This window comes from Suncus etruscus, chromosome 3, assembly GCF_024139225.1.
Source record: "Suncus etruscus isolate mSunEtr1 chromosome 3, mSunEtr1.pri.cur, whole genome shotgun sequence".
NCBI lineage: Eukaryota > Metazoa > Chordata > Mammalia > Eulipotyphla > Soricidae > Suncus > Suncus etruscus.
The window spans coordinates 144522500-144535129 of NC_064850.1; the positions used below are offsets into that span (position 1 = coordinate 144522500).

The 12630-nt window shown below is 39.9% G+C and overlaps 1 protein-coding gene across 1 annotated transcript in view; it reads left to right on the forward strand.

Moving 5' to 3' along the window:
- The window catches only part of ROCK1 (Rho associated coiled-coil containing protein kinase 1), a 647994-nt gene that overhangs the window by 592958 nt on the left and 42406 nt on the right, over window positions 1-12630 (forward strand). The window contains exons 13-15 of the mRNA XM_049769981.1: window positions 1735-1823; window positions 3140-3188; window positions 8471-8606. Coding sequence (XP_049625938.1) covers window positions 1735-1823; window positions 3140-3188; window positions 8471-8606 — 274 coding nt within the window. The remainder of the gene's footprint in view (window positions 1-1734; window positions 1824-3139; window positions 3189-8470; window positions 8607-12630) is intronic.

The window sequence follows — 12630 nt, forward strand, 5'->3', positions numbered from 1 at the left end:
ACTGCCATAGTGGACCCTTCTCTACCCTAACTGCAATGCTTCACTATTTGAGGCAAACTTCCTTCCATGGACTTATTTCTAGTGTCTCTGAATATTATTGCCATACTATCTTATTTTTCATATATCCCACAAATGAGTGAGATTATTCTTTTTTTTTTTCGGGCCACACCCGTTTGATGCTCAGGGTTTACTCCTGGCTAAATGCTCAGAAATTGCCCCTGGCTTTGGGGGATCATATGGGATGCCGGGGGATCGAACCATGGTCCTTCTTGGCTAGCACTTGCAAGGCAGACACCTTACCTCTAGCGCCACCTTGCCGGCCCCGAGTGAGATTATTTTACGAGGTATTATTCTATACCTCTTCCTCTGACTCATTTCACTAAGCATATTATCCATCCATTTATAAGCAAATTTCATGACTTCATTTTTCCTAACAACTGCATAGTATTCTTTGTTTTGTTTTATTTTGTTTTTGGGTTTTGGGTCACACCCAGTGGTGCTGACGTGTTACTCCTGGCTCTGTGCTCAGAAGTTGCTCCTGGCAGGCACCGGGGACCATATGGGATGCTGGGGTTTAAACCACGTCAGTCCTGGATCAGCTGTGTGCAAGGCAAATGCCTTACTGATGTGCTATCTCTCTGGCCCCAACTGCATAGTATTCTGTTATGTAGATAGATGTACCACTGTTTCTTTATCTATGCATCTTTTCTCAGGCAAGGGATTCTTTCCAGATTCTGGCTATTGTAAATAGTACTGTGAAGAACATAGGAATGCAGAGGGCTTTTCTGCAAATAATTCTTATGTTTTGGCTCTATCACAACACCTTTCTGATAGAATTAGGTCTGATTCCTCTTTCCTTCAGAAAAACCTATCTATACTTTAAATATTAGTTACACAGGGATGGAGAAAATAAGGCCCTGGTGACAGGTATCACTTGAATTCTTCTCATTGGATGCCCTTAGGGTCTTTCTTGTTTTCTTTGGTTCATGAGTAATGTTATAAATTTACAAATACATAGCTGCCCTTTGCAGAAAAAAGTATCTTCCGTATCCCTGCCATATTATATCTCAAACTTAAAACTTTGTATGTAAGTCTGACTTTATTATGTTTTATCCTTCTCTCATTCCCACTTTATCACTTAACTATCTTGTAAGAACAGGCGTACCTATCATAATTGCTTTTAAAAAATGGCTTAGTAAAAATTTTGTTAGGGATAAAATAGAACCAAATAATTTCAGGGTATTGGAGGGATAGTACAGTAGATAGGACATTTGTCTTGCATGCAGTCAACCCAGGTTTAACCCCCGGCATCCCTCTGGTTCCCTGAGCTGTACCAAGAGTGACTCCTGAGTACAGAAACAGAGTAAGCCTTGGGCACCACCAGATTTGGTTCCCTCCAATCCCCCCCCAAAAAAGGACCAAATAATTCCCCTACTACATAAATACAGTTTTTTGGTTTCGGTTTTTATTTTTGGTTTGGTTTTAAGGCCACACCTGGCGGCACACAGAGTTATTCCAGGCTTCAGTCCTGACAGTGCTTGGGGGAACCATATGGGATGATGGGGATAGAACCTGGGTCAGCTGTGTGCAAGGCAAATGCACTCTCTGCTGTGCTGTCACTCTAGCCCCCACAAATACCTTTATTTACCCCTCCCCCAACCCACAAATACCACTTTTAAAGCTGTTTTTTAATTCTGATTGTTAATGACTTGATTTTGTTCTTTAAAATTAAAGCAGGAAAATTTGCAAAAAACAATTTACAAGCTGGAAGAACAGTTGCATAATGAAATACAGTTAAAAGATGAAATGGAGCAGAAGTGCAGGTGAGAATGTAACTTTCTTACATTAAAAGTTTTGTAGGGGCTGGGAGAAAAAAATTCTTTAGAAAGTGCTATTTTTCAAGCTTTGTAAAAACACTTTAAAGACTATGAAATTTGTGAAGTTATGAATGTTATTATTGTACCTTTAATGTCTTAGCTAGAATTGAGAAGTAATATTTGTGTTGGCATCAACTACATTTGTATTGCCCTTGGAATATTCAAAGTGCTTTGTTACAACAAGCTTTAGTCTTGAAAAGCTACAGATATGTTTTACTCTTTTCATCATTTTCTTTTCTCGTGCATTCTAATTGCCTCACAGAGCACATATTAGTTTATATTAAATAAGTTACTTTCTAAAATAAAATATGTATTGAATGGGCCATAAAGATGATTTAAAGGATTAAGGAATGTACATGCTTAGATGCCCCTGGTATGCCACTAGTTCATCCTACCACCTTTATGGTCCCCAAGCAGTGGTATGCATGGCCCTGAAAACTGTCAAGTGACCCAAATGCAAAGAATTTATTATATTTTTGTTACAAACATCTTTATTTTTGTTACAAGTCTCAGTAGTATAATAAGGTTGATAAATATAATAACAGATTGGGTATTATTAATAGAAATCAAGATATATCTTCTGTTGTAGGTATCACCTCAAATATCGTTTATACTTTATGCATTTAACATACAATAAAGGATGTTTTAATTGGATATATTTTGAAGCTTATTACTATTTCAATATAATTTTGTTCTTTGATCCAAAGTTTTTGTTTTGTATTGGGTTAAACCTGATGATGTTTAGGGGTTATTCCTGGCTGTACTCAGGAATTATTGCTAGCAGTGCTTGGAAGGACCATATGGATGCCAGGGATTTAACTGGTCAACCATGTGCAGAGCATGCACTCTACCCACTGTCTTATCTCCCCGGCTGTATAATCCTATGTACTTTATTACTTTAAAAAAATATATATATATATATATATGAAAAGGCCATTGACTTTGGATTTCAAAAGGATCAATAGCAGAAAAAAATGGTTAAGGAATTTTAATTTGGGCCAAAGAAATAGCACAGCACTAGGGCTTTTGCCTTTCATGCAGACAACACAGGGCAGATGGTAGTTCGATTCCCAGCATCCCATATGCCTGCCATGAGCGATTTATGAGTGCAGAGCCAGGAGTAACCCCAGAGTACCACCAGGTGTGACCCAAAAACAAAACAACAAAAAAAGGAATTTTAGTTAATGAAAAAGTAATTTACTCAAACCCTGGACAATAAAATTTTAATGTACTAATAATCTACATTGATTTTGCTTTTACAGAACTTCAAACATAAAATTAGACAAGATAATGAAAGAATTGGATGAAGAGGTACCTTTTTTATTTTTTTTTTAATTTTTGGGCTTTTTAGACAATATTTGCCTCTTTCAAATTGTTTTTGTTTTCTTAGAACATTACATTTGAAATTATAAATTGAATTGTAAAAAAGAACCAAAGAATAATGAAAACCTCCCTTTAGAACTATATGTTTCATTCTTACAGAATAGATTATATAGTATTTACATGCACACTTGTTGAAATTTTATAACAACACAAAATTAGAGTTCAGTTGTCCATAATAGTTGAAAAAATGAGAAAGGATCAAGAAATTAAAAATTGAATCTAGGAGTCAGAGCGATAGCACAGTAGTGGTAAGGTGTTTGCTTTGCATGCAGCCAACACAGGACCAAAGGTGGTTTGAATCCCAGCATCCGATAGCCTACCAGGAACCACTTCTGAACGCAGTCAGGAGGAATCCCTGAGCGCCACCAGGTGTAATCCAAAATTAATTACTGAATCTGGAATCAAAGCAGAAAGAGGCAGAAAATTTAGAAGAATACAATTTACAAAGGACTGATGTTAACATGATTTCATGATGAAATAAGATACATTGATTTTAGAATTATTTTTTCATGGTCATGGAGCAGAAATTTTTATCATTAGGGAAGCATAGCAGAAACATTCAGATTCAAATGGATCATGAATTGATCAGTATTTTAAATATCTTTCTGCAGTATGTATGAAAAGTTTACTGAAAAGAGCTTCTCTATAAAGTTTTTTCTTATTGATAGCTTTCTGTATCTTTTTGAGATTTAAACATTCAGATTTTTTTTTTTTTGTGCTCTTTATTTTCCCTTAAGAAATTGTTTCTCTGGGGCCGGAGAGATAGCATGGAGGTAAGGCGTTTGCCTCTCATGCAGGAGGTCATCGGTTCGAATCCCGGCGTCCCATATATGGTCCTCCCGTGCCTGCCAGGAGCAATTTCTGAGCCTGGAGCCAGGAATAACCCCTGAGCACTGCCGGGTGTGACCCAAAAACCACAAAAAAAAAAAAAAAAAAAAAAAAAAAGAAATTGTTTCTGGGGCCGGAGAGGTGGTACTAGAGGTAAAGCATCTACCTTGCAAGCGCTAGCCTAGGATGGACTATGGTTCGATCCCCTGGTGTCCCATATGGTCCCCCAAGCCAGGGTTGATTTCTTTTTTTTTTTTCTATTTTTTTTTTTTTGGTTTTTGGGCCACACCCTGTGACGCTCAAGGGTTACTCCTGGCTATGCGCTCAGAAGTTGCTCCTGGCTTCTTGGGGGGACCATATGGGATGCCGGGGGATCGAACCGCGGTCCGTCCTAGGCTAGCGCAGGCAAGGCAGGCACCTTACCTCCAGCGCCACCGCCCGGCCCCCCAGGGTTGATTTCTGAGCGCATAGCCAGGAGTAACTCTTGAGCATCAAATGTGTATGCCCCCCCAAAACAAAACAAAACAAAACAAAGAAATTGTTTCTATTAGTGGTGGATAATCACTGATGATTTAGATACTTTACCTACTTAATGATTGATCATTATTTATTTACTTAGTCTTTTTTATTTCTTTTTTTTTTTCGGGCCACACCCTTTGATGCTCAGGGGTTACTCCTGGCTAAGTGCTCAGAAATTGCCCCTGGCTTGTGGGGGACCATATGGGACACCGGGGGATCGAACCTCGGTCCTTCCTTGGCTAGCGCTTGCAAGGCAGAAACTTTACCTGTAGCGCCACCTCGCCGACCCTTTTTTTATTTCTTGTTTGCTTTTTTCCACCTTTTGTACATTTTGGGACCATGCAGTCCTTAGGATTTTCTTCTGGCTGTGCTTAAGGATCACTCTTGGTGGGGTTCTAGGACCATTGTAGTACTAGGGATTGGACCTAGATCAGCAGCAATCATGGCAAGTACCCTACAAGTACTACCTTTTTAGCATCTATTATTTCCTTTTTTATTTTTAATTTTATTTAATTATTTATAATTTTAATTTTTATGTATTTTATAATATGTCGATATTGTGGAATTTCAAGGTGATATGAACCTATGTACTTTAGGAACTCCAGAATCCATGAACTGGGATGATTCTTTTTTTTTTTTTGGTTTTTGGGCCACACCCGTTTGACGCTCAGGGGTTACTCCTGGCTATGTGCTCAGAAATCGCCCCTGGCTTGGGGGACCATATGGGACACCGGGGCTAGCGCTTGCAAGGCAGACACCGTACCTCTAGCGCCACCTTCCCGCCCCCAAAATACTATGCCTGTAATGTTTAAGGAGTTACGTAAGTTTTGGGGTTTTTTTTGTTTGTTTTTTGTTTGTTTTTTTTTGTTTTGTTTTTGGGCCACACCCGGTGACGCTCAGGGGTTACTCCTGGCTATGCGCTTAGAAGTTGCTCCTGGCTTGGGGGACTATATGGGACACCGGGGGATCGAACCGCAGTCCGTCCTAGGCTAGCTCTGGCAAGGCAGACACCTTACCTCTAGTGCCACCGCCCAGCCCGAACTGGGATGATTCTTAGCCCATCCCCTCCTGAGGGGGCCCAAGAGTGATTTTCAGCCCAAAGACTAGTGTATTTGTTAGTTTCATTGGCTTGGTTTGGTGTCGCTTCTGAGGTTATTCACTGTAATGCTGGGTCATTTACATGTTGGTGGCTGTGGGATATAGTGTGGCTGCTTGAGCTCTGGCAGTATAAAAAAGAGGGTTTGCAGGATGGGAAGAAGCTGAATGTTTTAACATTGAAATAACAACCCTCTGCCCACCAAAGTGTCTGTGGAAGTTATGTTGACAAGGGAAACAAGGTTTGTTCTCTCTCCCTTTACATGATAATGACAGTGAAGCCTAGTGAATGCCAAGTTTCCCATTAATATATCAATAATGAAGCTGTAATATGCCCAACCTATATATTAATAAAAACTAAGTGGGAAACTTATAGCTAGCAAAGTGATTGCCTGGCATGCAGACTAGCTGGGTTCAATTCACCAGGAGTGATCCCTGAGCACAGAGCCAGGAGTGATGTCCAAGCATCACTTGGCTGGAAATGGCCTAAAAACCAAATAAATAAATTAAATAGACGTCTCAGCAAAGAAATAAGATAAGAATGTTTTTAGCAAAGTCAAGTTGTCCCATAGGACAACCAAAAATTAAAATAGCAAATAAAAATATGAATAAATTGATTCAGCACCAATGTGAAAGATGATTGAGATAATCAGAAGACAACACGGAAAATACAGTCTGATTTACTGAAAAGAAGTACAAAGCTTCACAGATCTATAGGGCTATTGCTGTGAAGTTCTAGTATTTGTGTCATTGAAATAGGTGAAGGAAAGGAGAAAAGGGGAACAGGAAGAAATGTTGACTGAAAATTTCACAGATTTAGTAGAATAAAACAGGAACATATAAGCAAAAGACAGAAAAAGACCTATAAGAGCTCAGTGAACCACAAAAGAAATAAACCTAAGAATATCCATTTTGGGGCCAGAGCAATAGCACAGTAAGTAAGGCTGTTTGCTTTGCACGACGCTAACCCGGGCTTGACGTGGACATCCCGTTTGATTAGCCGAGCCTGCCAGGAGTGATCTGGGTACAGAGCCAGGAGTAACCCCCTGCTGACTGTTGCCAGGTATGCCCCCCCCCCCAAAAAACAAAACAAATAATATATACCTATATACTCGAGTATAAGCCCTTGATCTTGGTTTGATCCCTGTCATTGCATATCGCATGTAGTTCCCTAATCAAAGCCATGAATAGCCCTTGAGCACCACTGAGGTGGTGGGACCTTAAAAAAAATCAATTAGGGGCCGGGCGGTGGCGCTAAAGGTAAGGTGCCTGCCTTGCCTGCGCTAACCTTGGACGGACCGCGGTTCGATCCCCCGGTGTCCCATATGGTCCCCCAAGCCAGGAGCAACTTCTGAGCACATAGCCAGGAGTAACCCCTGAGCGTTACTGGGTGTGGCCCAAAAACCAAAAAAAAAAAAAAAAAAAAATCAATTAAACTTTAGAGTGCAAATTTCAGAATTTGGAAAACTCTTTAATTATCAAACCCAAGTTTACACATTGAAATATGCTATATTCTTTTTATATATGCTAAATATACTCTGCTACTGAGACATGTTGTTAAGCCCCCAGAAAACAAATTTTTATGTTGTGGATGTTATAATGTTTTCTTTAGCTCCCTCCACTCAGTTTTATTTCTAAATAGTTTCTATCATTGTTTTTGGTTTGGCTTTGTGTTTTAGCCACATCTTATTGCTCATTGCTTACCCATTCCTGGTGAGATTAAGATTGTGTGAGATGCCAGGGAATGACTGTTTTGGGCTGTATATAAGACAATCACATTAGCCCCTGTAGTATCACTCTGGTCTTTCCTCTTTTAAAATGTATTAGTAGTAGATATAAAGAACTACTTAGAAAAGATACATTTCTGTTCAGATAGAGTAAGGATTAAAAAGACATAAGACTTTTTTTTTTTTATTTGTTTGTTTTTGGGTCACGTGGGGAGGGGTTGAGCCACACCCGACTATGCTCAGGGGTTACTCCTGGCTCTACACTCAGAAATTGCTCCTGACAGGCACAGGGGACCAGATAGGATGCCGGGATTCGAACCACCGTCCTTCTGCATGAAAGGCAAATGCCTTACCTCCGTGCTATCTCTCGGGCCCCAGACATGAGACTATTTAACTTAAAACAAATTGCACTTCTTTCTGCCATTTGACCTTTGGGCCAGAGAGATAGCACAGTGGTAGGGCGCTTGTCTTGCAAGTGGCCCCAGGACCAAAGGTAGTTTGAATCCCAGCATCCCATATGGTCCTGTCTCCCCCCCCCCCAACTCCCCCGTGCCTGCCAGGAGCAATTTCTGAGCAGAGAGCCAGAAGTAGCCCCTGAGCATAGTCGGGTGTGGCTCAACCCCTCCCCAAGTAATAATAATAATTATCAAGTATGTATCTGATCTTTTTCATATTTTAAATGTAGGTTTGTAAAGAAGGCAAAATATTTGATGATGTGATAAGTATTGCATTATGGTCATCTTAAACTAATTAAGTAGTATTCAGTCTAAAAGATACATAGGATTTTAATTTTATTCATAAATTTAAAAACCCCTACAAAATTTACATTTGTTTACGGGGATTCTCAGTGTCTTTGTTTTTTTTTTTGGAAAAATGGAATTGTATTATTAAAAGATTGTCTGTGAGGTACTAATTTTGAAATAGATAATGCCATTGTAATCCTTCGTGGTTTAGTTTTGTTTTGTATTTGAGAGCAAAATAGTACCTCAGACTCATTCACTCATGGGAGTGAATATTCTAATCACAACTTTATAATTTTAGGGTAATCAGAGAAGAAATCTAGAATCTACAGTATCTCAGATTGAGAAGGAGAAAATGTTGTTACAGCATAGAATTAATGAATACCAAAGAAAAGCAGAGCAGGAAAATGAGAAGAGGAGGAATGTAGAAAATGAAGGTAAGTTATTATTTTTGACATTTCTTTGGAATTCATGCTTGTTTAACTAACATTCCTTTTTTGTCATGAAAAGAATAAATTTAGTGCATATTGTAATTTTCAGCCACAATCTTAAGATGTTATGAGCTGAATGGATATCCAGGTTCCAAGATAAATTAGTTTATATTATAATCATAATATTTTAGCTAGAAGTGTAATTTTCATTCATCTGCATATTGGAAACTAGGATGTTTTATATTTATTTGAGGGGAGTAGTGGGGTTTGGGCCACACCCCAGTTTATTCTCGGGAATTTCTCATGGCCACGTGAGATGTTGGGAATCGAACTCTGGTTAGGTGCATACTACATTCTACTTGCTGTACAGTCTTTCCAGCCCCCAAACTGGGACTTTTTAAATGAAACTGATGCCCCCACTGTTGCTGGGCCCAAGTATAGTATCACTGGGCCACATACTGAATCATCAGATCTATATAATGGGACAGAACTTTGCAGGGTGTGGCCTCTGGTTTCCCAATCCTTGCAGTATGGTCTCTATTAAAAGGTAATTAAAAGAGGTCAGAATAGTAGGTAGGTTATTTGCCTTGCATGCGGCAAGCAACCCAGGTTTGATCCCTAATATCCTATCTGATTACCTGAGTACTGCTGGATGTGGAAAAAGAAAGATAAGAATATTGATACTTGGGGCTGGAGTGATAGCACAGTGGGTAGGGGCTATTGCGGCCAATCCAGGTTCCTTCCCTGTCATCCCATATAGCCACTAGGCATCACCAAAAGTAAGTTCTTAGTGTAGAACCAACAGTAATTCCTGAGACCACTGGGTGGGACCCAAAAAAGAATAATGATACTTAACTCATTATCCATATCTAGAGAGATAGTAAATGGAGTATGTTGTATGCCTTGCCAAGTGTCCAGTCCAAGTTTGATCTCTGGCACTGCATAGCCTCCTTTGAACACTGTTACTAGTGATCCCTAAGCACTACTGGGTATGACCCATAAAACAAAATGAATAAATGAATGGATATGGTGATAGACAAGCTTGTTAACTAGACATTTGGCCTGAGCATAAATATTTTTAATACATGCTCAAAGCACTTCCAAGAAGTATCCAATGTGAGAACTACAAAAACTACAAGAATTACAAAGATATGAATTTGATTTTCTCCTTGTTAAAATTTTATATGGCCTTCCCTCAATATAAATAATATATTAAATTGCCTTTCTACATACTTTGAGTAATTTTACTATTCGAATTTATTTTACATATATACTTGTATGGATACACAATAATACATGGACAAGACTACTCTTTATAGCTTTTTTTTTTTTTTTGGTTTTTGGTTTTTGGGCCACACCCGGCTGTGCTCAGGGGTTACTCCTGGCTATCTGCTCAGAAATAGCTCCTGGCAGGCACGGGGGACCATATGGGACGCCGGGATTTGAACCAACCACCTTGGGTCCTGCACCGGCTGCTTGCAAGGCAAACACCACTGTGCTATCTCTCCGGCCCCTATAGCATTTTTTTTTTAATGGCAAGAAATATGGGGAAGTTTAGGATAAGTTCAGTGATAGACTGATTACACTGTACTTGTGAAGCTTTTGTATTTAATCACAAGAGAAGGAAGGGAGGGAGCGAGGAAGGAAGGGAGAAAGAAAGAAAGAAGAAAAGACTGAAAGAAAGATAGAAAGAATGAAGGAAAGAAAGAGAAAGAAAAAAAAAAAGAAAAGTTGACTGCCCAGGCATAGGCATAGTTCACATGTGAGTTCCTGAGTTTGGTCTGAGTTTGATCTGTACTATCCCACATCCTGAGTGTATTCTCAGCAGCACTTCTGTTCAGTGTGCTCCAGTACCACAATAGAGCGAGATCTGTGGTATACCACATTAAATTTTTTTGCTCACCACAACCTTTGGAGCCAGGTCAATAGTACAAATAGTAGGGCACTTGCTTTGCACGCAGCCAACCTGGGTTCTGTCCTAAGAATAGAAAGAATAATATGTTCCCGTGAGCACTGCCTATATTAATTCCTGTGTGCAGAACCAGGTGTAAACCTGAGCACTGCTTGTCCCCTGCCTCCAAATAAATTAATTATAAAATTAAAAAATATGTAAAATATCACAGCCAGGTATGCAAACCCAATTATGATAACAACAAAGGAGAAGGGAAGGAAAAAATTTAAAACAATGGAAAATAATTTTAATGGCCAGAGCAGGTAGGGTGTTGGGCTTTCTTGTGGCTAACACAGTGTCCTCAGTGCCCCCATTTCTGGAGTTCCAGAAGTTCCTCCTGAGCATTGCTGGATGTTGCCCAAAAACAAAAGCAAAAATTATAAACAAGAGTAATAATTTAAAAAAAAAAAAAAGAGAAAAAATTTGGGGGCCGGGCGGTGGCGCTAAAGGTAAGGTGCCTGCCTTGCCTGCGCTAGCCTTGGACGGACCGCGGTTCGATCCCCCGGTGTCCCATATGGTCCCCCAAGCCAGGAGCAACTTCTGAGCGCATAGCCAGGAGTAACCCCTGAGCGTTACCGGGTGTGGCCCAAAAACCAAAAAAAAAAAAAAAAAAGAGTAATAATTTATAATAAAATCATATACAAAAATTACTAATGAAATCAAAATATGATGCATTTGACACGCCCACATGGTAGATTAAAAAGAATGAAACATGTCTATGCTTTTACCTAATAGTTTAATTCTTTGGTTTGATTTAGTTTGGTTTTGGATTTGCTGCTGGGAGCTGAGCATTTATGCTAACATTGAGTTACAGCCCCTGCCAAGATATAGTAAAAATGGGGCCGGAGAGAGAGCACAGTGGCGTTTGCCTTGCAAGCAAGCACCTGATCCAGGACCTAAGGTGGTTGGTTCGAATCTCGGCATCCCATATGGTCCCCCGTGTCTGCCAGGAACTATTTCTGAGCAGATAGCCAGAAGTAACCACTGGGCACTGCCGGTGCAGCCCAAAAACCAATATATATAGTAAAATGAACTATAAGTTATTAAAAGTAATTGCTGAGGGGGCCAGAGAGATAGCATGGAGGTAGGGTGTTTGCCTTGCATGCAGAGGACGGTGGTTCGAATCCCTGATTTCTGAGCATAGAGCCAGGAGTAACCCCTGAGCCCTGCTGCATGTGACTCAAAAACAAACAAAAAAGTAATTGCTGAATATTCGAAAGCTTGTACGGTTCAAAAATAATGTAAAAAAGAGCTTCATCATGTGATTATTAAATTGACTATTATTGGAATAAAATATGTGAATGTTAGAGAATTGGAGCAAATCCATTTATGTATTTATGATAAAATGATGGTCTTCTTGTTTGATGAATTTAAAATATAAATGCTTTGGAGCTGGAGCAATAGCACAACAGTAAGTCATTTGCCTTCATGCAGCCAACCCTGGACAGACTTGGGTTCAATTCCTGGCATCCCACATGCCAGCTGGGAGTGACTTCTGAGCGCAGAGCCAGGAATAACCCCTGGGTGCTGCTGGATGTGGTCCCGAAAGTAAATATATATATATATATATATATATATATATATATATATATATATACACACACACACACACACACACACACACACACACACACACACACACACACACACAAAATGCTTTCAAGAAGATGGAATTTGACTTTGATAGAAGACCTTATGTAAGTTTATGGCTTAAAACTAATTCAGATCTCTAAAAGGATTTATATATTGCCCTATACAAGGTGATTTTTAGGGGCCGGAGAGATAGCATGGAGGTAAGGCGTTTGCCTTTCATGCAGGAGGTCATCGGTTCAAATTCCGGCTTTCCATATGGTCCCCTGTGCCTGCCAGGAGCAATTTCTGAGCCTGGAGCCAGGAATAACCCCTGAGCACTGCCGGGTGTGACCCCAAAACCACAAAAAAAAAAAAAATGGGGCCGGGTAGGTGGCGCTGGAGGTAAGGTGTCTGCCTTGCAAGCGCAAGCCAAGGAAGGACCGCGGTTCAATCCCCCGGCGTCCCATATGGTCCCCCCAAGCCAGGGGCGATTTCTGAGCACATAGC